The sequence below is a fragment of the Acanthochromis polyacanthus genome, chromosome 13 (assembly GCF_021347895.1).
Source record: "Acanthochromis polyacanthus isolate Apoly-LR-REF ecotype Palm Island chromosome 13, KAUST_Apoly_ChrSc, whole genome shotgun sequence".
Classification (NCBI taxonomy): domain Eukaryota; kingdom Metazoa; phylum Chordata; class Actinopteri; family Pomacentridae; genus Acanthochromis; species Acanthochromis polyacanthus.
The window spans coordinates 13,567,828-13,594,392 of record NC_067125.1 but is presented as its reverse complement, the minus strand read 5'-3'; the positions used below and the strand labels follow the sequence as shown (position 1 = coordinate 13,594,392).

The 26,565-nt window shown below is 43.4% G+C and overlaps 1 protein-coding gene across 5 annotated transcripts in view; it reads left to right on the top strand.

Annotated features, from left to right (window-relative positions):
• The first annotated feature begins 10,586 nt into the window (after positions 1-10,586).
• Positions 10,587-26,565, top strand: part of fli1 (Fli-1 proto-oncogene, ETS transcription factor) — a 31,593-nt gene continuing 15,614 nt past the window's right edge. The window contains exons 1-5 of one of the 5 annotated variants that reach the window (XM_022199655.2): positions 10,587-10,745; positions 12,506-12,590; positions 21,933-22,144; positions 22,484-22,635; positions 23,642-23,845. In XM_022199655.2, coding sequence (XP_022055347.1) covers positions 12,552-12,590; positions 21,933-22,144; positions 22,484-22,635; positions 23,642-23,845 — 607 coding nt within the window. In that variant the 5' untranslated portion in view covers positions 10,587-10,745; positions 12,506-12,551. Of the gene's footprint in view, positions 10,746-12,505; positions 12,591-17,054; positions 17,206-17,276; positions 17,371-21,932; positions 22,145-22,480; positions 22,636-23,641; positions 23,846-26,565 lie in introns of those variants that run through there. The other 4 variants (XM_022199654.2, XM_022199657.2, XM_022199656.2 and 1 more) reach the window with 4 other exon arrangements.

Below are 26,565 nucleotides of genomic sequence, written 5' to 3'. Positions count from 1 at the left end.
ATCCAGATCTTCAGCCGATGCCCCAGCAATGCTGTTTCAATTAGGTGGCTCACCAGTTCAAAGGCGAGGCCCTCGATGCACTTCTGCTCCGCATGAAGCCACTATCATCACGTTGCGCCTTTGCCTTTCACCTCGCCATTATGGTGCCATCTTTTTCCGTTCAGAGCCTCCGTCTGTCTGCTCGCCGCGCTCATGTTTTACATTAAACAGATAGTGAACGCCTCGCCATCACAGCCAGTAAAAGCCATCCGTCAAACAACCTGCGGGGTTTATGGCCTTCACTGCCACTGTCTTAGTAAAAAAGTGCTCTTGCATCTACATCAACTCGGAATCAAACTTGTGTGTGTCCTTCTAAGTTTGGATCTCTAAAATAATGCCTAAATAAGTGATTCCGTCTTCAGTTTTGCCCTTGGTTGACAGCCACATTCCTCAGCTAAAATCAGGTTAAAGTCTTAACCACATAACTTAACCCTCAATGAACTATTTGTGACGGGGTCATGTTGGGGTCATATTCTTACACTATCTGTTCAGGAGTCAGATTTCCATTGAATGCTGCTGAATTCAATTCTAAACAGTAAATTTTACATCTTAAATAATTACATTGATGCTTTGAAGTTGCATTTTTACAACTCTGAGCAAATTCCTCACACCTAATATTTCATTTCTTTTTTTTTCTTTTTATGAAGTTACCATATATGGAGCTGTTCTTCTACACTTTGGTTTTCTTGATGGATTTCTGTCACCCCACTGCTTCATTGAAATCCACAGACCAAACCGTACCACTGCCTGTCCTCCTCTGGTGCCCTACGTCTCGTTGAACAGCTCCAGACTGTGAATCCTTTTGTCTCATTTTCTCATTTTGGATCTTCCAAAGATAGCGCTGACAGGTGATATTAATGGTCTTTTATTAGCATCGTCCTGATTGCTGCAGATTTTTTGGAAGCATGAGATAGAGGGAAAGAGCAAGAGAGGAGGGGGAAAAAAAGAAAAAGAGAGAGAGAATATGGAAGTCCTCCACCCACCGCTTCTCACAGGAGATCGCCTCTCTCTTTGATAGCCTGCCCGAATCTGTTCCCCCCATAGAAACTGCCCTGCAGATGTTGTTGCTATATGCCGACTACAAAGAAGGAGCCCTTTATGAGAAGAACATCTATTTTGGGCCTCAGTGTTTCCGAGATGTGGCGCTCAGCGAGAGGAGCACAGGCCTAATCTTTCTGCTGCTGAAAACTCTGTTTTATTCTCTGCCCATGATATTTTTAGATTAAAGCCCACTTCTAATGAATAAAGTGAGGATGTAATATTTTATGACAGTATCAATATGCCATCACCGCGGTAGGCTTGGGCTTAAAACATTCTGCGTTGCTATTGGCATGAGCAGAGAGAAAAAGGGGGAAATATGGGGGAGCAACTTCAGTGAAATCAAGAACATGGAGAGGCCTTTGTATCGGGCCTCACTAAATTCATTTAGAAGTGTTTGTGGTTCAGCCTCTCACCCTCAACCACAGAACCGTGACTTTGTTACACTGTTGACTGTGAGGCAAAGGTCTTGGGGGCAATATTAGCTCTCGATATTATTTTTAATTAAAGCACCAATCCCTCAGCCAAGTTGTCCAAACAGCTCTAAATAGGCCCTGTAAATCAGACAAACATCCTCAATATTTGATGGGCTGAGAGTGTGCACTATAGCCTCCAGATGGTTTGCGTTTCTCAAGCGTTTCACGAGGGATGGTACGGGACAGCGATCTTCTGTTCGAGTGTGCCTCTTGACAGAGCGAGTTCCTCCAAATCACATGCTGAGCTGTTGGATTTCTGCCTAGGTCGCTCGCTCTCTCTTCTCCCTTTTTGTGTTCCGTCTCCTCTGTGTGTGGGTTTATCTGAAGGCCGTGTGTGTGCACGGACTGTAGCCTTTGCTTCGCTTCGGTCAATAGTGTGTTTAGTTCATAACACGCCCATGACCAAGTGATTCTACTGTTGAAACTAACACGTACACGTTTAGCGTTTTCTGCAAAAAGCCTCACACAGTGAGAAGTGACAGATCATGGATTTGCATGTATTTTACATCATACTTCAAAGCTTCTCCCGTCTTTGTCGGAACATGGAGCATTACTTGGAAAAACACACCGATGTTTTACGCTAAAAGAGAAAATAAAGCGTGAGAGGGCAGCGAGATGAAAGGAGAAAGCAGTCTGGGAGAGAACTAGATGCTGAGTCCGACTTTCCCCCGGTTGATAAGCTACTGGACTGGCGCCAGTTTACTCCCCCCCCCACCCCCCAACTAAGAAAAAACACACACATTTACACAAACACCCCACCCAGTTGTGAGCTTGACCCCCCCTCCCCCCCACACACACGCATACACACCACCACACACACCCAACACTCCAGTGGCGTCTCCAGCTCGCTATTCCTCTTCATTAGTGTCCCAGAACGAGATGCTTGTCATGTAATTAGCAGAGGAGGTTTGCTGAATGCCTGTGTAACACACACTCTCATTAGAGGAGTGAGAGAAGGCTGCAGCGAGAGAGGAGAGCTGGAGAGGGAGGCCTGGGAGGCACGGAGAGGGGAGAGCGATGAGGGGAGACAGATGGGGGAGAGAGACCGAGGGACAGGGAGAACACGGGAGGGAGAAAAAAGTGTTTAGAGCAGCAAGAAAAACAGACAGTCACATGTCAAGGGGCGAGATTTCTGACTTTAGCTAGAGACGTGAGTGACAATTTCTCGGTCTGGACAAAACTATAATGACTTACTTCACTCAAGTGGTATTCTCGTTGATATTCATAAAACTCTGCATAAAGCGTTTAAGCCACGCTTTTATTAGTTTTCTCGCACAGTCATCAGATTAAAATGTGAGGGCTGATGACTAAAACGAAGAGTGGTAGTTAGACAGATGAAGTAAATATGTATACGTGAAGACTAATGCTGCTGATTTGCAGCTCCCTAAATGTGGCTCCTCTGAAGACTCACAGATCATCCCCCTTTATCACCTTTCACAGTGTCAATGCACCTTTTCACACACAAAACCTGGCATCACTAGGCTTTTCCTGAGCTGCTTCCATCCTACATGGGAGGTAATTAAGGGCCCGAGTCTCCGAGTTTTTTTCTCCGCTCGCTTTTTACGAGACAGGGGAGTCATTAGCTCCACTACATCCCTGTTGTGTTCACGCTGATAACAACATCAGTGCCACTGGTGGACCTGTCGGCTTCGTTCAGTTCATTCAGCCTGAGATGAGGTGGGGTTCGGGCTGCAGAGGAGGGCTTATCGGAGTGATGAGAGGGAAGAAGGAGCCGCTTGTCAGTGGCTGGTTTTCGCTGGAGTCTGTGTTGTGTCTCTACTCTGGTGTCCTTCCCTGTTTGATATAGAGAGCCAACCAGATCTGGATCAAAAAATAGTCCATACAACTCATTTTGTTCTTGGCTTTTTTACCCACTCAGGTGGCAGGTGGCTGGCAATGAGCCTAAATAAACTTAAAGTAAAAGAAACGGAATGCATATTTAAGTTGGGACTTATTATTGTGGACCAACCTGAGGCACCCATAATGACTTTCTAAACAGCTAAATGAAATGTATGCAAGTATTCATGCACATATTGTGATAACGGTTGCTCAGAAATTACAGATCACTGTTTGGCTTCGTACGAATGCTTACAAATTCATGTCATATCATCTGTATTAGCGTGCTAATATTGTGACTTTTTGAAATGTTGCTATGAAGCATCACTGTCACAATGTACTCTTGGCATATAGAAACTAAAGTGCAGCTACACTAAAATAACTTGCTGATCTTTTAAAGTGGCTTTGAGGCGACTGTGTAGAGTTAACAGCATGACTAACCAGTATATAAATATATATATAGATGTATCTTTGGTTCCTATCCAGAGTCCTATTTTCATGTTATTATGTTTGCTTTCATTTTGACACAGCATGGGTTTATGAAAGATATGCCTCAAAACTGATTTGTCTGAGACAAACCATGGCGATCTGACTGTACAGCTGACCAACACATACACATAGGTTCTTATAAAGACAATAAGCAGCAGCACAGAACTAGACATATGTTTCCCATCCATCACTCTTCCAACCAACACAACAAAACACAGATTCAAGGGATTGTTTAACTTGCCAGTTTCAGCAGTATCTGGTAGAGCTCAATCACATCAAGTTGCAAATCCGCATTAAGCACACTGGTGCACTGATAAACAAGCAGCTTTTTAAGTTGAATTCCAACTGCTTTATTTGCAGTGGGATAGTCTAAATAACATGTTTTGTAAGCTGGTCATATGCTTTGTTTGAGAAATCTAAAACTGCAATGGAAATAGTAACTTTAGGTGCCGTACAAATGTACAGTAAATGGACTTCAACTATGACAAAAGAGGCTTTAACATGAGAGGACAGTGTTGATGACTGAGTTTGTGGGGTCCTGACTGGGGTTCTCTGTCTCTCTCTCTCTCTCCCACTTTCACCCTTTTACTCCTACAATCTCAATCTCTCTCCGTCTCGGTCTCCTCCACGTAAACGCAGCCACGCAGCCTCTGATCCATCTCTCTTCACCGCTGTCTGGGCAAGCGGGAGTTTCTTTGTCTCTTTCCAGCTTCACGCTAATAGTTTCATGCTCTGAGTTCCATTTCTAACTGCCAGCCGCCCCTACTCCTTCCTCGCCCACACCTCACTAACCCCTACTCCCACTCCCAAGTCTTACTGTGCAGAAAAGGGGGTTATTTTTAGAAACTCCGATGATGGTTTAAGGATGTGAAGTTCCATATTGTGCCCTGGATTTTCTGGGAGGAAACAGGCTGTTTCTCTTTTTGCCCCCTCGCTTCCATTCATTTCCTTCTCTGCATCCTCTCTTTCCTTCACAGAAACCCTCTCTTCATAGCACCCCCTTACAACCACACTTTCTCTTTCTGCCTACCCCCCCCTTCGTCTCTAACCAACGAATTGTCAACACAACACCACCACCATCATGCTCTCACATGCCTCCTCACACCTACTCAGTTCTCTCGTTTTCTCATTCTCTCTTTCTCGTCTTCGTTTGTGCTCTTCCTAGCAGTGAGCTTTTTTTTTTTTTCCACATGCAATCTGGGCCTGTCATCTTTGAGGCTGCACAACCACTCTGCTGTCTGTCTGTGGATGGAAGATGCTTTTAGTATGCCATTTCAAACACTGGGTAGTTGTAGGTGCCAACTTTAGTTGTAAAGAACTTTAACGAAGAACATAAACCTGATACCAGAATCTACGTCAGCTGACTTCATAGGAAACTTTTGGAAACAATTATTTCAAAACCACGAGGTAATACAGTATAGGTGATAATGTGGAAATTCTAAGCTAACTGGAAGTTAGTTTTCAGCATTGCTAAACACACAGCTTTGTATTTCACATAGAGAAGTTTCAAACAAGAGCCTAACATGACACCCTGCTGTTGTCACTTGTTTCACAGCTCAACTGTGCCCTCTATCATTAGATCTCTGAAATGCACACACTAAACTGTCATTTTCAGCAGTAGCATGACACAAACAGAAGTGCATGTCGGTTTGGCTTTTAATAAAACTAACAACAAAAAAAAGTAATTTCTCGGTCTGTTTTGTACATTTTGTCAATTTCTATCACGTTGCCAAGGTAAGACAAAAATCTCTAAATGTGCTTTTCCTTAAAGACTACCTGACACATAGTTAGAGCGGGTACACCCTGTTTTCAGGATGCCATCAGAGGACTGGCATGGCCACCTACTGGCTTCTGTGCGTCTCACCAGCTGTCTCAAATAGGCCTGGCCATATGTTAACACTTTACTCCCCAGATACCCACGATGACAGCGTCGCTCTGTCTCTTTAAGGCCCGGCGTGGAATGCTGTGGTTTGCCGAGGCGTTTGGGGTAGTGCCCTCACCCACACATAAACACAACCCTAAAAGTGACTCTGACTCATTCTCGCTCTTTCTCCTTTTTTTTTTTCATCCTTAGATGCTTCCCTAGCCTTGCCCGCCTGTGCTGGGATGTTTCTCATGTTGTTTTGCGGCCCAGGCCTTCTTTTTGCTTCAGTCTTGTATGCAAAACCAAACAGTCTCCTGCCTTCAGCTGGTTGGCACGGTGTCAGTGCACAGCATGTGCATTGTGTCTTGTTCCACATGTTTGTTTGTGCCACAGGTGAAAATGGGAGTGTGCCATTGTTATGTTTGGCCTCGATAACCCTGCGAGGCCTGTTGTTCAGAATAGGAAATGAACATCTTATCTTGCAAGTGCCAGTATCTTAGACGTTGCTGTACAATATTTTATCTCTGGAAAATCACAGATGCAAGTAATGCAAATATCTATAGGGGAAAAAAAAAGAAACACACCACTTATTAATGAATCACCTGAGGAAATTTATTTAAAACGTGTGTCTTTTCTTGGACATAACGTCCCCCATTATCAACAGAAGTATACCAAAAGTCCTCAGTAAGCCACCACTAGCTTGAGCCAGAGAGCCCTCAAGTGGTGAGAGTTGGCAGTACCTTTCCCTATGAATAGGATCAATAGGCAGGCTCCCTTTATTAGATCCAGATTTGACCGTCTGAAGGCACAGATGAATGATTTTTGTAGTCTGGTGAGCAGCCCACATCGAGTTCAGCCTGTCAGACATGTCTGGGGGGACGTGGGGGAGGAAAGAGAGACTCGGGCCTCAAAGTAAAAGCCTTGAGAATGCGGGACAGGGGTAAACCCTAAACCTGAGAGCTCAGCTCGGGCGAGCAGCCTTCCAGGGAACAACACTTTTCTTATTGAGCCAGAGGGCCAGACCCAAATGAGAGGTGACAGCATATTCATTTCACTCAGTGTTTTTCTTTAAGGGCTTTTAAAAATGCTGCTGAATGATGAGCGGTCAGTGGATTTATAGTTCAGGGGATGATTTAGGCTTTCTAAATGGCACTGCTCTCCTCCTGTTCTTGCTCGCCGTGCTTTTTTCCACAGGAGCAGCCGTTTTCGGGGGGCTTTATTTCAGCCTCAGGTTGTTCGCGTTGGGATGACTCCCCCTTTGGCAAGCGAGGCTGATTCAAAAAGTAAAGTGAGCACCTTGGTTTCCCATGACCAGTCTGGACTAGAGGCAGGGTGTGTCCACATTTACGGCTGAATTGACATAAGATAGGTGGTCTGGAAGACCCGGTTACATACCGACAGAAACTCACAGTAATTTGTGGTGTTGTGAGAAGTAATTATGTGGATACACACAGTAGATACATAAATCACACACGCAGACTCAGACGCTGACCCAAACACACTTCTTCCTTTTGATTAAATGCGTACCAGAACATATTGTATGTAATGGCAGCGAGCATTTTGTCTCGACACCACATGTCCTCCCAAGCTCTCATCTCAGCATTATCCCCGGGGGTAAAAATACCACGACTGAGCAGATGAGGTCATGTAGTGGATGTATCAGCTCTGGACCTGATGAGTGGCAACACATCGGGAGGCATTGGGAGGTCGTTAATTTATAGGGATGCTATTACCTTCATAAATGCTTGCCTCATAAAAGGACTGCCTTGCTTTAATTTAATACTTCCCCTTGCTAATTATCACTGCACACACAAGTGGGCTGCTGTCTGCACTGAGCTGCTTCTAAGGGACCTACAGAGTGCAATTTTTGATAAGCTGAACTCTGTTGTTCTATTCTCAAGTGTGGGTTTAGCATCTTGATCTGTAAACACTGTAAAGCCATTTCCTTGCATAAAAAAGAAGCTTTAACATTATAATAAGAGAGGGTGCAAAGGTCAAGAGCCACGGGCAACCCTTTAAATCATTCAAAATGTAATTCAGTACGTAAAAAATGATACAACTAGTAAGGTGAGATGACTCCCTCTCTTTTGAATATCAGCCCCGTGCTTGTAAGCTGTTCCATGTCTGGCTTATAACTGCCTGTGAGCTTGCGTGAAAAGATTTGATATTCTGCCCTGCCTTCACTGGTGCCACACTGCCATTTTCTCTCTCCCAGAGGAGCCAAGAAAAAAAGAGACTTGGAATGAGACCAATCTCCATCTCCAGATCATCTCTCGGTAGCCCCCTTCAACTAAATAAATAACTCATTACAGTTCAGAGTAAGGAGCTTCATTTACTCTGGGCGATGTAATCACAGATGTCCGTAGGTTGCCCACATCATCTCGAATACAAGTGTTTTTGGTGGAGTCCCAAGAGAAGAGCGCTCTGAAATGTTCACAGCGAGGAGAGACTGGCAGTCGACTGCGTATGGCAAGCTGCTGAAGGCAGATTGTTTGGCGTTGCCGCTGAGTGGAAATTCATCCGTGTATTAAAGCACACAAGGACATTCTGCTCGCAACAATATGAATGCATGCATGCTAAATAATGTTTAAAAAAAATTCATCCAGACCCACAGAACTGTCAGGACGCCTGTGTGAGCCATCAGCAAGAGGCATAATCATCTCAAGGCCACATTCCACATTTAATATCACTGCCAAGACAAAAACAACAAGAGCTGGATGGTTGAAGATTTCATGAAACAGCCAGACAGATGATCTCAATCGTTTGGGAATATATTCAAGTTTTGTTTTTGTTTTTTTAAACACAAGAGAGAGCGGTGCCAAATAGGACAAAGCAATCAGTGTCAGAAGGTTTTAACAGTCACAACAGGTCAATTCAACAACCTGTAATAACTGGCAGGATACTGTTTGGATTGTCAATACGCCTGCTGCTATCAGGCTAAGGTTAAACAAATGCTATTAATGTCCTGGAAATATTAATTAAGCGGGCTAAGGTGGATGATGGCCTGTTAAGAGAAGAGTCTGACTCTTTTCTATGAGTGAGGTTTCTTTCAATATGAGCTTGATTGACTGAAATTGGATCTGGTTACATATGTGCTGATCACACATGTAAAAGGGAATTCTAATGAAGTAAAGCTCAGGATTTTTGATCTAGCTTCAGAAGTTGTCTTTGGTGCTCCAATAAGGCAGTGGGATGCTTCTGCCTTTAATCATATTGGTATTAACAGGAGCTCGAATGTCACACCATACTTTTTCTCGCGATTCTCTTTCTCCTTCTTTGAGAATTTAATAGTTGCTGCTCAAATGTGTTAGAAAACTTCTTCCACTGTATCCTCAGGAAGGCAACACAGCACGCGCATGAATGCCATTTTTCAGTGAAACGGATGTTGGGATTTCCGTCCATTGTTTCGTGCTGGGAACACTATTATCAGTGTTGTTGTTCTTAATCACTGCATTAGGAAACCGTGCAACAAACAGAAGGTCCAGCCTGTGATGAAAGACGACCTCTTTACCAGATGACCACAACACTGCGAGAAAAATCTGTGAGATTCTCAGGACTGTGCTGTTTTTGCAAGTGATTGTTTTACATAATAATGTATTTCTGGATTCTTGCTTGTGTTGTACGTCGCTTTGGACAAAAGCGTCTGCTAAATGAAACTGTGGAATTGTAGAATAATAATGTGTTGTGTTGAGTTTTTTCTGAAAATATGGAACTTTTTTTTCTGAATTTCGCCTGGCAAGAAATTAAATGTGCCATTCAGTCCCTCGTTTTTTGGCAGAAATCTATTGAAAAGCAATCATGAATGTGACAAAAAGTACTTTTAATAGACTGCCCTTGCATTGCGGATATAAAATACACAAAACGCAGCATCTGAGCCGACATTTCTCTGTCATCCTTGGTGTTTCTTTTAGACTTTGCAATGCTACAAGTTACAGGCCACTGCCCTGCGTCACTCAGGTAGCGCTGCGTGAAATAGCGACCTTGATGAGGCTATAAAACGCCACGGTTGGACGACTCTCCTCACCGTGAATTGCCCTACATCCCTTTTTTTTTTTTGGGGGGGGGGGGGGGGGGGGGACTCTTGGTTTCGAAGATGAGGGCAGCAATGTGAAGGAAATGAAGTTAGCGAAGTGAGCGGGGTCACCGGAGCAGGAACGAGCTGCAGAGGAACTCGTGTGGCTGCTGTTGTATTCCTGCGGGAACTGTCACCATGAGGACAGACAGAAAACATGAATGAATATCTGCACAGAGAGAAACACCTAGATGACTGATGTGATTTAAAAATGACCTCATCCTGAATGTGTATGCATCTGCAGACTGACTGAGTGGAACAATGGTTTATTATGTAGAAATGGGTCGATTTTCCCAAAGTATTTCACACATGTTTGGATTGTTGTGAATGAAACTGTACGAATTTGGTGAATTCACAGCAAATGCTTTGGGTGTGTCGCTTCGATGCACCTGTGAACTTGTCGATTTTGGAAAGTTTACAGGTGAGGAAACACACAGTGACCGTTTCTTCGAAGGGAAAATGTTTGCGCGTTGGTGTGCGTCGACGTTTACGCACTTGCGCCACAGCCGCCCGGACACTTCCAGAGCTATGCATTAATTCTAATAAATAATAAACCAGCGTGAAAATATCTCGTGCATTTATATGGATACTTTTCTTCAACCAAAAGAGTTTATAAATCACATTTATGACGCTCTTTCTCTCTCTCTCCCTCCCTGCTTTTCCCTTATTTCATGGTTCAGTGGCCTCACACTGCAGGCAAGGGGAGGTTTTCTCTCGCTGCTCATTGGTCGTGGCTTTCCCATCTCACTTACATTTCCATTCATACACCCGGCGCTCCTTTTCGCCCCTTTCAAAATAACTCATTGTCATCATCTTTGGAAAACGGCTTGGCCTGGACGGGACTAATTATTTAAAATTGGAGGAGGAGTGATTAGTCAAAAATCGAAAAAAAAAAAAAAACAAGATCAGACGAGCGGCACAATAACGACAGGTGAGTGAGAAAAACAAAAACAGTATCTGCGTTTGTCGAAGCGCTGCAAACTCTGCAGCGTGAGGTGTGCATGCATGAGGATAATAAATCATTTCCACTTGTTTTATTGCTTTAATTGATGCTCGGTCATGTTGTTAAAAAAAAGCCAAAGATTGCGCCACGATCGATCAAAACAGCGTGGAAGTATCGGGAATGACTTCAACTCGGAGCTCAGTTTTTGCGTAATTTGTTTCTGTCTCACCGCGTCAGACTTGTTATTCAAATGTTTAACTGATTTATTCTGAGGTAAAAGTGAGTTTTGCAATCGAAAAAATACGCCACTGAACTTTTATCGGCTCACTTCTTTGCAGTCTCACTTTTTAGGGTAGCAGGGGGGGAAAAAGGTACAATGCGTATTCGCTGAAAATCAGTTGCCTCTCGTTTATGATGGATAACAGCGAGGTAAGATGCTTAAAATGTAACACTAGAGGGGTCCCGGCCCACGGGGCTGTCTCGGAGGAAGGTTCACGCCGTTATTCACCAGTCCTCCTCTGCCTAATTGGCTGCAGATGCGGTATCCTATGCGCTTTTTACCGCGCAGAAATTGGATGCATTTGGGGAACTTTATGAGGCGAGCCCTGCGTTTTGCCTGAAGGAACCGAGAGGACGAAAAAAAAAACACAGTGGTCCCCTACAAGTATTTAAACCGTGCCACGTTCATATATAATCCCCCCTTCCTTGGCTAATTTATCATGGGGCAGGAATTCAATGCGTAAAGAAAAGAAGAAAAAAAAGCGCTGCAGTAAAAGAGAGAAATTGTGGTGCTGTTAAACCCCTGATCATGTGTAAGGAGGTATAACTCTTTATTCCTTTATTTCTATTTTTTTTAAATTTCCCTGTCAGGTGATGGGTTAAGATCACTAAGTTTCAATGCCTAATACTTTATTTTACTTAGTGCACACTTGAAAAACATACTGTGCAATATTTGTAATCCTGCACAGTCAGAGCGTGCATTGCTACTGAACAGGACAAAAAAAGGTGTCCCCCAGGCCTTGTAAGACATGTTGAACTTTAATGGTGCGTCCTGAATTGCCAATACAGAGCCCATATGCGTTCATTTGCTTCATCACACAGCCTATATAACAGCTATTTGTGATGCCGTATGCCACTGCCTTCCTAATAATTGCAGAGGGAGGGAAGGACTGAAAACACCGTCCTCTAAGTGCCCTTTCACCCTAGACTTTGTAAGCTGCACTTATTAAAGCGAAAAGTGTTTCAATATGTGGTAAGCTTTAGGGGAAAACGTGATGGGGGTTGGGATGGGGCCCTCTTCTTCTTCTTCTTCTCTTGCTGCTGCTCCTCGCTGCCCAGCTCCTATTGGGCGACTTGGACTCATTCATCCAGCAGGAGGTCAGTGGTGTAATTTCCATGTATTGGTGTTGTTAAATGAACGTTAAACCCTACCCCTATCTACTACCGCTGACCACTGCTGAAAAAAAACACGAGAGGGTTTATGAATGAATGTAGGCATTATGCGTGGAGTTTGACGTGCAGGGGGGGACATTAAGCAAATTTGACTTTCCCCTTTCTTTGGTGGAAGTGGTAACCCATGAGTGCCCTGAGTGGGAGTTCACAAAACCTGCGGTGCTTTGGATGTTTGCGCGGAGCTGTCAGGTCAAGCGTAACTGACGTCTTGATGACAAGAAAAATGGAAGGTTAAAATAGTAATAATATTAATAATAATAAGATGTAATTCATCATATTTTCTTTCCCTTTCTCAGGGCCCATTGGACACCGAGCACCCTTGGGCCTGTCTGTCAAGTAGACATGTTTCAAACTGTCCCTGACACGTCGTCTTACGTCAAGGTAAGACACCACCGTCTCTTGGAACAGGTAATGTTGGAGGGACAAACTGGGGTCCTTTCATTTTTTTTCTTTAGGCTGTGATGTTCAGCCCAAAATATTTAAGCTATGCCCCTCTGAACCTGACTGCTAAAGCAATCACCAGACCAATATTTGCATTTGGAACAAGCAGAACAGCCCCCATGCTCAGTGCGCTTTCTGCTGATTTACCGTGCGTAAAATTGTTCTTTATTTTTGCAGCATTACAATACGCCTTAACACCTGTAGCTTTACTGCTGGCTTGTTGCCTCTGATGGCCACTTTATTTTCCCCTCCTCGTTGAAAATGCCCACATGTTTACTCTGTAAAGTCACTGTTGAAATGTGGCTCTGTTGTGGTCTGTCTGATGTGCCAAGATCGATTTTTGTCTTTCATACAAAAAAAAAATGTTGCTGTTATGGCTCATTATCATGTTTGACGTCATGTATCTCTCTCTCTCTCTCGGCCACGGTCCCGAGAATGTAAATAAAGCAAACAGCGCACATCTGGTTTTCGCATAAAACCTGCATCGCGTCACATATGGCGCAGCGTGAATACTCGCATACTGCTTCATGTCTGAGACACCAAAGCCATTAACTTTTTCTTTTAATATATATATATATTTAAAGTACATCCACGAATATATACAGTCAACAAGTGTCAGTGAATCTGGGTGGCTGCATGACGTTTGTTCACGTCCATCATAATAATCCTGGGAGGCTGACTGCTCGGATTGTGCCTCATTAAAATGAGCCATTGTGCAGAGGCGCGCTACGGTAATATCTTCATAATCAAGGTATTTTTCCAAGGGCGACTTGTTAATGTTTTGAAGACTTATTCCCCCTTTGAATAAGGGCTCCTTTCATCCAGGCGCAGCGTTTTTGTGCCACTGCTGAGAGACTGTGCGTTTCAGGGCGCAGAACAATTCCTGATTTGTTGCGAGGGAGTTGAATAGCGGGGAATGTTTAAGGAGAAAATACGAGTTAAAATGAGTCTTTCTGCTCCATTAAAAGTGGGACAGGAGGCAAAAAAAAAAGAGAAAAGAAGATTTCTGAAGTTATCTTTCGATTTTACAGTGCTTGCTTCTGCCTTGATTTGTTGTGGAAATGCAATCTAGATGACACCCGTTTGTTGTGATTCCAGGAAGGCCTAATGTGCCTCTATCTTTCTGTCTCTTTTTAAAACGATTCTTCTGGGTTAGCGTGTATTCTGTGCGTGCAAGTCCTGCAGTCACTGGCTCGCTCACTTTCGGGGAGATGTTGGTCAGAATGTGGCACGCCTCGATACAAAATTTAAAAGAAATATTCCTCATTCAAGCGAATCCACGGCCCAGCATTTGGTTTTGTTTGGTTAAGGCCAGGCGAGACTGGAACTCTCCAATAAAAATAAATCTCAAATTAATTATGGCCTAGAGCGAGGGGCCAGACAGTTCGTGCTTATATGTGCTGCAGACTCCACTTTTTGCCCTCAGTATTTTGACTCGGGCTGTCTCTTAGCCCGAGAGAAGGAATGATCAGAATACAAGTCTGCAGTCTAATAAACAGCAAAACCTTCGCAGACTCACATGGACTGGGTGTATGTCTTTGTTGGAATAACAAAAGCTTCTCACAGCTCCCAGATATGCAATCTCCCATTTCAGGAATGGCCAAATGAGATTTCCATATGCATAGTATTAGGCAAAGAGTGACCCAATAATGTTTTTTTTAAAATGCAAAACTACATAAATTTACAGACTGAAATTTGAAAACTGCTATTAAAGAATGAAATAATAAATATGATACTTTGGTTTGAAAATTGTCTTGTAATTTTTTTTGAGAAACAACCATTATCGAAGCTAATCAGTTAGAGAATGAAAAAAAAAACTCTTTAAGTTTACTTCCACTTTATATCCCCCTCATGACAGATTACTTTCACTTGTGACAAATAAAAAGCTTAATGGGCTGCTCACTTGAACTCACGTAAAACCTGTAAATCCCGTTCTCCATTACATCTCAGCAGAGCTTCATATAAGCTAAAGAAGAAAGGATGGGCCTAACAATTGAAAGGCAGCTGAACATAAACTCCAAACCATAGTGTCCGCCCACCTCTGGCTTGTTGCCCCAGCGGAGAGACAGAGGAGCTACTGGCTCGTGGTGTAAGAAGAAATGTCTGGCTGTCTAGTTCCAGCGTCAAGCCAGATGTTCTGTGGTTCCTTGTGTAAACCAACTTGCATCTGTTTATTGGCCTTCCAAAATGTTTGTTACCACTGTATTCATTATGATCTCGGGGGATCCTGAGCCCCCTCCCTCCCACCAAGTGTCTCTGATAAGCTTTATGCCTGGCATGGCAGGTATTTTAATGCAGAAGGGGAGGAATGCTGAGTGAGTCGAGTTTTTGCTGTTATTTTTTGGTGAAAAGCTGTTGAATTTAAATATTACAAGTTTTTTTTAAATGCAACGGTTTGTGTCATTCGAAAATCATCTTGTAAAATTGCAGCTTTTAGCACTTAGGCCTATTTAAATTACACACACAGCCTGATGTTGGCCTCTAGACTGGAATGCAGAGTAAATGTGGCTTTTTATTAATGGAAACTGGTGACATAAATCCAAAGAGACACCTCACATCATATTGGCAGGATGGGATGCTCGAAAATATGCGCTTCTGTGACTGATTATAATTCAGCATCCATAAATCGATAAAGTCCTCCATAGTAAATCCCCAACTGAAGGTCACATCAAAGGCCTTTGTTTAGTGTTGCCCCTTCATCACCAGCCTCCCTACAATAAATAGAATATTAAATCTCCAGACGCTGGAATGCATAGAAAAACAAAACAAATGAAAACCGAGCCAGTCACTGAAGAGTTAAACAAGGTGTCTCCCTTAATTACACGAGTCTGAACTGGCCTCGGGCAGGAGAAGCCTTGACCCTTAGCAGGATCCAGATGTGGTGGTCCCAAGGGTGGGGGCCCACTGCTCCAGCAGACCCCCAAGTCGAGAGCAGACAGGCCGGCCCTGCTGTCAGTCCTTGCAGCGGCACAGTCTCTGTTTGGCCAATCTGAGGCAGGAGCCCAACACTGCAAAAAAAAAAAAACACTCCTCATCACTATCAACATCCAATAATTTTGCTAAACTTTAACAAGTGTATTGACATGCATCTAGTTTTGCTCTGAGGAAGGTGTTTTTTTACCTTTTCAAATATGATTTTCTGGATACCAGTGGAAAAATCTGATATGCTTTTTTCTAATGTGCTGCTCGAACTTGTTCACATTTTAGAATCAGTTAAAATGCTACAAAATGGGTTAAAATGGATGTTTATGTTTCCACATAGACCATATGTGCTTATTTCTGCCTTTAGAAATGCTGAATAGCAACAAATCTGTGATCATGGACTTTTCTTGCAGTGTTTTTGGTCTGGTCAGGCTCCGTGTCTCGCATCTGCACTAAAATTGTGCCTGAATTGATGAGGGCAATTTCATAGGGCAGACGAAGAGAAGAGAGGAAAAAAAAAAACCTTTGTGGGGGTGGGGATTAGGGGGATTTCTTTCTCTGCTCAAATGAGTATAGGGAGTGCAGAGAGAAACCTTTGACTGTTGCACTGTCAAATCCAAAAATGAATAAGAATCAAATATCTGTGCGCCCTGTCTTGTGCGCTTTTGTTGGTGCACGCTGGATTTCAAACTAGTTCAGTCGTGTTGCTGAGCTGCAGACGCACACGTGTAGCGCAGACCCTCAGATTATGGCGCGGTTAGGAGCTGAATGCTTGGATTTTATTAATGGTGTCTCAGGAAAACTTCACAGAGGCTTCATAGAGAGCTGTAACAAAAAGACGAGGGGGGGGGGGGGGGGGGGTTGCAGCAGCTCCTGCCATAGGTGTTCAGGTTTCTCTGCTGTTCTGATTTAGACTTCCATCAGCAGCTTGACAGAAACATCTGTCTGCGTCCAAAAGATAAAGTTTATTTAATGTATCACTTTCGCCGTGAAATGTAGAATAAAAAAACTGCGAGTAGGCTTATTCACAAAGGGATGGAGGCATGGCCAGATGTAAGTCTTGAAGTGTAGGCGTGAACCCCAAAAAAAGCGCTCTAAAACATGCGATCACAAGGCTTGGAGAGTCCAAGCTCAGTCCAGAAAGCCTCAGTTAAATGTGCGCAGAAAGAATTCATAAGGAGGGTAAATAGTAAAGCATTCCACGCCATCTGTGACATTACTGCGAAAGCAAAAAAAAAAAAAAAAAAGCAAAAAAAAAAACAAACACAACACTATTCTACAGCAGGCTACACAGCAATGGCAGTGCACAACGCAGGCAGCCATCCTGTAAATATTTCCGAGCAGAAAAACATAACAGCGGAGCGAACACTCAATTGTTTTCCCTGCTTATCTCTCTGGGACAGTATCCTGCTTTTTTGAAGGCAGGGCTTTCGGTGACACACAGCTTCCTTCTCAACCTTCTCAACAGTGGTGACTTCACTTCCCAATTTAGAGGAAAGAAAAACTCAATCCGGTAAAAGTGTCTCTTTCTCTCCGCCACATACCGGGGACTGGAATTAATTCAGGAGCGTGTCATGTTCGGGATATTGTCGGGGTCCGCTGAAAATTGCGCAAAATGGACGGAACTATTAAGGTAAGGGTGGAGAACGGGGTGTATGAGTTTGTGGGAGACTGCTTTTTCGGAGTTGCGCCTCCTTTTTTTCAAGCAGTGGGTTGAAATGCCCCTCTGTGTCGGTCTGTGAGCTGGGACCTCCAATCTGGCGACTATGAGCGGCTTTTTTCTCTCGTTCTGAAAGCGGTAACCAGATTTCCTTCTTTGTCTCTTTCTTTCAAAGTATCCATCTTCCCTTTTTTTTTTTTTTACAATAAGCTGCCCGGTTGTGAGGATACGCTATGGTGTGTGGAATGAAGACTAAAATCAGAATCACGCGTTGGATTTTGGGGACCAAGCGCACAATTACGCACGTCTGGAGAGGCACAAAGGAGTGAATAACGGTTTCAGACAAAACCCTGTAGACTGCACTCTCCTTTAACTATAAGTGCTCCGCGAGTTCAACGATTTGGTTTAGTCTGGGCAGCGGGGGATTGAGCAATAGCCATGGCTGGATGTACCGCTGGATACGATGTGTCGAGCTGCGCAACAGCGGTGTGGCACATCGCCCGGCTCAGTCCGAGGATCCTGTTGCGGGGTCAAAAAGTGTGCTGGTTTGGCGTTTACAAATGAAATCATCGTTCTGTCTGTGTTTCTCCTGATTGTTGTAACTGCTGTCGCTCCGCTGAAGGGTTTTGTCAAAGCGTAAGGAAAGCTGTCATTTGGTAACTTCATGCGGTAACTGCACAGTTTGCAACACTTCAAACCACAAAGCTTCACAATGATACCTTGGCTCGCTCCCTTATTTAGTTACACAACTATTTTGAAATGGTATGCTGGTGGTGGTGGTGGTAGAGCGCTGGTCTACATTAACATTGGCTACTGGCCCCCGACAGTCAAATTCCAGATGCATTATGGCTGCAGCCACCAGATGTTGAATGGCAAGTCCTTATTAGTTCTCCCTGCGACGCGTTCAGTCTGTGTCCTCCGGTTAACAAGTGTAAGTTCGGAAGAATGCAGCGTCTCTATTTGCTCTTATTGTTGCTAAAAAGTGATGCGACTTGTTTTCTTTTTCTTTTTTTTTGTGGAAATTTAAAGTTGCTGGTTTGCGGCTGCTGGGTGTGGTGTGAGTTTTGGAAGAGTGTAAACGTTGGCCAGACAAAAATGTCAGGCTACATATAGTCTATACCCCGTCGTTTATCGCTCACAGGGCTGTGTGCATTGTTTTGTTGCGCATTGAAAGTAAATGCCATGCTGCAGGAGGACATGAATTTCTCGGCCTGGATTTTTTTCCCCAACAAAGCAAGGAGTTGTGACAATTAATGCAATCATAATTGAATCCTTGGGTATAGATGACTGGCTGCTAGCTGCATTCATGCTCGCTAAAAGAAAGGAAGGACTCTCTAGCCATGAGAGCTTCCTGCTCTACACAATCTTTTCCTGACAGGTTTCCTCTTCCTCCTTAAACAAAAGACAGGAATGCCCCCCCTGGGTGGCTCCTGCTAGATGGCTGTGTGTGAACGCCAAACAGATACACGTGTAGTCTGGATGTGGAACTAGTGCACACATCCAGTTTGCTCCAGACGCATCGTGACGCATTTGGAGAGAAAGACTTGGCTGATGTAAACAGAACAGAGGTGGCTCCCAGCAGGTGTCACACTCACACAATGCTTATAATGGGGCCTGCAGCTTCACCGCTGAGCAAGATTTATTTGCTGTTATTTCCCTTTTGTCTGGGGCGCTGAAGAAAGATACACTGCAGAAACACAGTCCAGATCATTTTTTGGGGAAAATGTAAGAGTTTATTTCTTTTTACACTTTTCTTTTTTTTTTTTTCCAGAAGGATTCTTATGGGTTTTTGTGATTCCAATTTTACATCAGATCTGCCTCAAAGTTGTCTTTTGACATTCTGAGGCAGACAGAAAACTGCGTGTAACCGCCTGTAACTCTGCCTGGTAGCGTGTGTGTGTGTTCCTTGCAGATAGTGGAAAGAAAACACAGAAAATTGGCACTCTTCTGTCACCCTCTCAGCTTCTTCTCCAGGACTAGTGTGCTCCTATTTTTACCCCCCTCCAAAAAACCCCACTGCAATCTTGATAGGCACATACCACTTGCCAATCATAGCTCCAATTGCGCAGGCAGATATGTCACTGTAAATATAACGTGCAACAGTCGAAATAGTTCACAAAGCCCTTATCAGGCTGTAATGAGACATTCCCTCACTCTTTTACACTTTATCATCCACAGACTAGCTGCTGTGCTCTGCTCAGATAGTGCGCCTCGCTGCCAGTGTTCAGACTATGATGGATCCACTGATGAAATCACTGGAAAATCTAATTCTGGCAGATGGTTAAATGCTCTGGAGAGGTTCAGCTTTTTTTTTATCCAACCATTAACCTGAAGAGTAGTACGTTGAAATCCCTATGGTTTGTTTCGTTTTTGTCTTATTCCACAGAACTGACATTCTGTCATGACGTAGAAAAATCCCTGAAGAAGGAGTTTTTCTTGAGAATTCAGTTCTCCATATTGGTAAAACAAAACATGCACATTTTAATCCAGAGTGTCTATAAAAGATGACTTCAACTTTTGTGAAAACTACTCGCTGTAAATCTTTGTATCCATATTTTATCTTTACATGCTCGTAGTTTGGCATCATAATAAAGATACGCAATTGTGCACAAAGAACTTTTAACGTTTTTTACCACTTAAGTGATTGCTACAGATACATTCCAGAGAAAGACTTTACCTGTCAGCTGTATGTAAAGTGTTTTAAAATATGACTTTTACTATTTAAAAAAGCATACATTTACAGGATGGCATTCAGTGTGGAAAATTTATTACTCACATTCCCAGGAATGAGTAAAATAATTTAAGTCTCACTGTTCTTTTTTGATAGATTTACTTCAAACATACGGCCTATATTTTTCCCTCTCAATTTATTATTTCAAAGTTTAAACAGCAGCTACAACTGACATTAAATACATGTAGTTTATGATTACTGATGTTAAAGAAAACTTTGGTGTCAAAATGAGCTAAAGAGACAGTGTCCCTGCCATCACTGTCACATTTTTGTGTAAGTGCATCTTAGGCCTATTATGATCAATTTTCAGTTGTCCCAGTGAAAATGGCAGCTCCTTATCATTGAAATAGGAATAAGTTCAAACTTTCCACTCGCATGACATGTCTCAGAGTGGAATCGCACTGAAGTTATGTGAGATCATGAGGATTTCACTTTCATAAAAGTAACATTTTAAAGAATGCAACGGCTGCATGTTGGAAATATTGATCAGTGAATATCAAGTAGCATTTTCCCCCTGAAGCAGATATGTGGCATGTTGGAATGAAATAATTCAGTCCTCAGGGATTAGACACGTCTCGGTCTAAGCTGTGCCATCAGATCATATCAGATCCAGATGTGCATCAGACCCAGTACTAATCCTCAGAGCCATATGATGGTAATGATTTCATTTAATATTTTGATTTACTGCTTTTGTGTGTGTGTGTGTGTGTGTGTGTGTGTGTGTGTCCGTTGTATTGTGTATAACAATGACGGATGCAGTGATTAAGACAAAGGCTGACTCATCAAGTCATTGTTCAGCAGTATATACACATTCTGTGCCTGATGTATGTTTATGGCGGACACAGATCTGAGTTGGTGGCATAGTCTGACTCTGTTCAATTTTAAACACAGAGCAGTGACATCTGCATGTTAAAATGTGACCCATCAACTATAAAATTCATGCTATACTTCCAACAAATTACACAAGGAGCATGTTGAAACCACGCAATATCTTGGCCAGCCACGAGTTTCTGCGTTTGTTTTCTTTAATAAACTTACATTGCTCCAGCTGAGCCACAGCAGAGGGGTCAGTGTAGCCGTGACCCCCCCTGCTTCTGTTGAGTCTTCCGCTGTGGAGGGAAGCCCGACGCTCAGACAAGACAGACACACCAGGGCCTGTCGGGGGATTTTGGGGTCCAGTGTAAATACGAAGATACTGATCACGAGAGAAAATGATTCCACCTCAGGAATTAGGAGAATTTACATGACGATGTTGTTAGTTGTCAGATAGAAGCTGATAATTTTTCTCAGTTTACTTGTGAACCGATGAGTCAGTATTGGATCATAATGGTGGCAATTTGGGATGCCTGTAGCACCCAATCTTACTCAGTTTCACTTCACTGCGGGCACGATTGAAGTCATCCTAACATCAACAGGAAGCTGCAGTTGCTACGTGGACTGTAAACACAAACTACTGAGGATGCCAGACTGCGATATGACCCATAACTGCTCATAATTGCTGTAAACAAAAATACACAAGAGATTGAAAATTTGACATCACAGGTTTCTGGGGTAGTGTCAAATGAGTTGTGTTCGCTCACGCTTGTGAGAGTTAGATGATAAGATCAGTGTCATTTAGTTAAAAATGAAGTTACAGCCTGAAGATGGTTAGCGTAGGTTGTCATTAAGAAAGAAAGAAAAACGCCTAAAAAAAACTGCCTACAACACCTTTAAAGCTACTATTTGATGAGCTTTAAATGTGCCTGCCTGCATTTTTTGTTTGTTTTGTTCATAGAAAGATAGGATAGTTTTGTTCAATACTTATCCAAAGTGTACTACTTCCTATATGTTTATATATACTGCCGCTACATTAGAGTGATACTGATCTTAAAAACCATTTAAACTGTATCCTGTTATAAATGGCGATGTGTGACATTTTTAAATGTGACTCAAGAAAGACATACCAAATATGTGTTCCTTCCACCTCCAGGAGGCGCTATCAGTGGTGAGTGAAGACCAGTCCCTATTTGAGCCTCCGTACGCTGCTGCTGCCCCTCTCCCCAAAACAGACATGACTGCATCTGGTGCACAGGACTACGGCCAGACCCACAAAATCAACCCCTTACCCCCACAGCAGGAGTGGATCAACCAGCCAGTGCGGGTCAATGTCAAGAGAGAATATGAGCACATGAACGGATCCAGGTATGACATGACAGCCACTTCCTGTGTCTCCTAAATGGTCCAAGTGATGAGTTTTTAAAATCAGATATATTGGAGAGTTGTTGCTGTTGTCATTTGTCATTCAACAGGTCATTTCTTCACCGCAACTAACCTTCACTTTTGCTTTTAATCTCTGATATGCTTGGCCCAGGCCAGCGTAGCGCCTAAATATCTCATGCCAAAGTCAATGGCTAGAGAGGAAAACCAACAACACCCAATTTATCTGCTGATAATATTTTTACAACTTACGGTCTGTGTGTGTGTGTGTGTGTGTGTGTGTGTGTGTGTGTGTGTGTGTGTGTGTGTGTGTGTGTGTAGCAGGGAGTCTCCAGTGGACTGCAGTGTGGGTAAATGTAATAAGCTGGTGGGGGGTAATGACACATCTCAGATGACCTATGGAAACTACATGGATGAGAAGAACGCTCCTCCCCCCAACATGACCACCAATGAGCGGAGAGTCATCGTACCTGCGGGTAAGTTTTAACAGCTCGTGTAAAGTTGAGTATAATTAAAGAAAAAATAAATGAAGTCTGACACTGTTTGCATAATATTGGTTATGTCTGAACCCATAAAGTAGTCTATCGATACAGTATACTCACTGCCTTATTATACTGTGATTAAAGGCCGAGTCACTCCCCTGTTTTGGTGCAATTTCTCCAATGCTATAAATGTTTATGAGTCCCATTTTTACTTAGCTGATTCATGGGGTAAAGCATTGTTCCAGTATTTTACGTCACCCACGGGGGCATGACTGAAAGCATGCAGGTAGAATTGATTGTTTGTCTGCCAGACCTATTTATTTCTTCGCTGGTTTCACAAATTCAATCTTGCAATATGTGAAATAATACTGTTCAGGGAGGAACAAGTGCAGTTTCAGGTCAAAGCTTTTTGAAAGGACCAGAAAGCCAGAGAGAATGACTGTATTTTCCCAAAAATGAGCACATGTAATTCATTTAATTGAAATTGAATGGGGCTGTGGTGACTTTTCCATTTTAAAGGCTATTCAAGTGTTAGTGCTAAACTGATGCAAAAGGCCACTCATTTACTAACCTAATAGGAGCTCCACATGGATGCCACTCCTTAACCACAAGTGGTAAGGTTGGGTTTTAAAACTGGCTGTGCAGCGTATCAGACTTGGGTCAAGCACTTGGTGAAAATACTGTGTTTGTTTTAGCTCATATTGTTGCCATATGGGGCGATGTACACAGCACCACAGAGTTTAACAATCACAGGACAGGGCTTGAAAATGAACACTACTGTACGATAGATGACTTATCTGAACATTAACGTGAGGTTCATGTGGTTAAAAACAGTATTCGCTCTGCCTACTATCTGACATGTTTTCAATTTGTTCTTTTCTCTTCATCCTTTTACCTGAGCGAGATACAAGACTTTCCCAGCTGTCCTTCCTGAGTTCTGTCCACAACTATGCATTTTTCAGTCCATAAACTTCCACTCTCTTCATCTGTATACCTGCAGACCCGTCGCTGTGGTCCCAGGACCATGTGCGCCAGTGGCTAGAGTGGGCCATCAAGGAGTACGGCCTGTTAGAGATCGACACGGCGATGTTTCAAAACACAGACGGCAAAGAGCTCTGCAAGATGAGCAAGGACGACTTCCTCCGGCTCACCACCCTGTACAACGCAGACGTGCTTCTCTCTCATCTCAATTACCTCAGGGAAAGTAAGTACACTTTGTGCAAGATTAAAGGAAGGGCAAATCAAGTTGAACAATAGATGGTAATCAGCTGAACGGTCTCTGGAACAAATATCGGGCTGCAACAAAAATTGTCCAACAATTGCTATAAAACAGAACAGATAATGTAAGAAAATTGTCCGAGGATACACAGGATGTGAAGATTATTTGAGGCACAGTGAAAAGACAGAAATGCTGCTGCACTGTGTTCTTCCTGCTGTACATGCTGCTGTTTGTGCCTACGTTGAGTCTGCAGCAGCTTCTCTCTTTGCCAAAGATTGGAAATCAAAACCAATATACAGTCAAGCACAAAACTCTTTTCATATATTTTTCTCTACTTTTGGATGAGAAGTGAGAGCAAAAAGGATCGTATTTGCTAGACCTGGGAAAACAACATGACACTTTTTTTGTCACCACACTATATTCATATTACCGACAATAAACAAAGAAATTGCTTTTCCTGGAAACTCATTTCTCCATAATGGGTACCCCGTCTTAAGCAGAGCTATGGAAACCAAGAGGGTTTCTTTCCCCTCTCGAGATAACCATCAACTACATCCCCCACTACACTTTGCAGTGCTTTATTCCACATGGTTCACGGAAAGATGAAGCCCAGGTGCATTGCCTCAGGAATCACGCTAGGCCTGTATGCTCAGCACAGCAAAGAAAGTTGATCTGCAATTCGCAATGGAGGCAACTAAATTTGAGCCTCTTACCTTTGAAGAATACTTTGGCGTAATCCGGCTTCATATGTTTCCGTGGGGAAACAAAGCCAATTTTCTGAGGCGATATGCAAATGACATTTTAATGTCTAAGATGTAACATCTGGTGTTGTGATGGTGTTCTGTACTTGAGAGTAGTGAGAGTCGCTTGTGCTGCGGCTACAGAATATCATGACAGCACGTTGGGTGGAGTGACTGATGGCTCAACTAAATTTAACATTACTCAAAAAATTGCGATGGGCCTCGATGTGATGTAATGGGAACTGTATTTTGTGGGTGTCAACAGTTTTCTCTGTGCACTGCGTCTGGGCAGAGAGAGATGCTTGTCATGAGTATAACAGCCTCATTGTGCAGCGCTGCAGCGGGTGGATCTGTCTGACCGCCACTGGGCACACTCCGCCGAGCAGTTTTCATTATGGCCACTGGCTGCGGGACTTAGCCACGGCTTAGGCGTGCTGCATCGCGACTCTGCCCAGTGCTGCCCTTTTTTTGATTTAGACCTTGTGTGTTTTGGAGACAGAAGAGATGTCTTGAGAATCCTCTCCACTTGCCAGTTGAAATTGCCTTGGATCCATTCCCAACAATCAAAAGAAAAAAAAAATGCTCCATGCCTGAGCTGAGTGACCTGTTTTTGGGGAAGCTCTCGGAGATGCAGGCAGCATGTGTTATTGACGCTGGGAGCCTCAGGGCAAGAAGAACCATGTTAGTAAATGAACGTCTAAGGAAGACTGAAACGGAGGATGAGAAGGAAGGAGCAGGAGGTGAAGGGTTGAGACTTTATGCAGAGCCTGCAGGGTTGATGATCTGGAATCTAAAGCCATTCTCTCTTCTACCTCCACAGCACAAACAAACACAATCATAGACGGGGAGTAAGCCCGTCCAGAAAACAGACCTCTGGCTTTACTCATGAGAGCTGGGGCGAGCTTCCAGAATGCAGAAACGGAGAGAGAAGGGGGAAAGGCTGAGCCAAGCCCTGGAAGTATTAGTGATTACAGGTCACGTGGTGTCTTCCTCCAACCTCACGACTCATTCCTAGATTACCCCCCATCCTCCCCCAAAGATGAATGATCCAAGAGGGCACTGCAATCATTTCATACACATCTGTGTGCGCCATGTGTGCGTTTGGTTTTGTTTATTGAACCTCTGATTAACATTCCTCAGAGTCATTAAGCCTTGTATGTACACTTGGCACAGGGCAGGGACACACTTCCCCACCCTACAGCCATACCATAACAAAACATTCCTGCCACGTCACGCGCACAAATATCGTTCAGACGTCCACACTGGTGCGACCGTGGGCACAAACTGAACATCTGTCTGGCGAGCCAGCTGCTTGCAGTAACAAGGGTAGTTGCCCGTGCATTATTTTGGCCTCATTGTTGGTCACTTATCCAGATTTTATAAGTGATGGCCGCCCACACCCCAATGTGCTTTCAATTTGGGGTGCAATTTGAGAATTTGTTCAAATTAGTCTGTCAGGGAGGGACCACGGACTGTTTGCTTTATCGCACCCATGTAGGTCGGTTTGATACCACATGTGCTGGAAAGCGAGCAGAGCAACAAACCACAGACAACGAGAGACTGTATCTTCTGACACAAAGAGATGCAATATGAGAGAGAGAGAGAGAGGGCAGAAATGAACTAAGAAGGCAGCGAGCAGGGAACAGACCGCGACAGAACCTGAGAACAAATCCGCTGAAATGATCTGAAGAAGCAAAATAGCAGAAACTGAATGAGACAATATATATCGCTGACAGATATATTTTGCAGTAGTTATCTGAGGACAAGTGAGGGAGGGTGTGAGCAAGAGAAGCAGTTATAGAAAGGGAGTGTGAAATTGGAAAAAAAAAAAAAGAAAGAAAACTTGGGGCTGGAGTATTTTTTAGAAGTGCATGGAAACGGTCCGAGATGGTCATGATTGAGTGCCGTTGGAGAATAGCAATAGTTCTGTTTCCCAGCTGTCGCCATTGCTTGTGTGTCTGGATG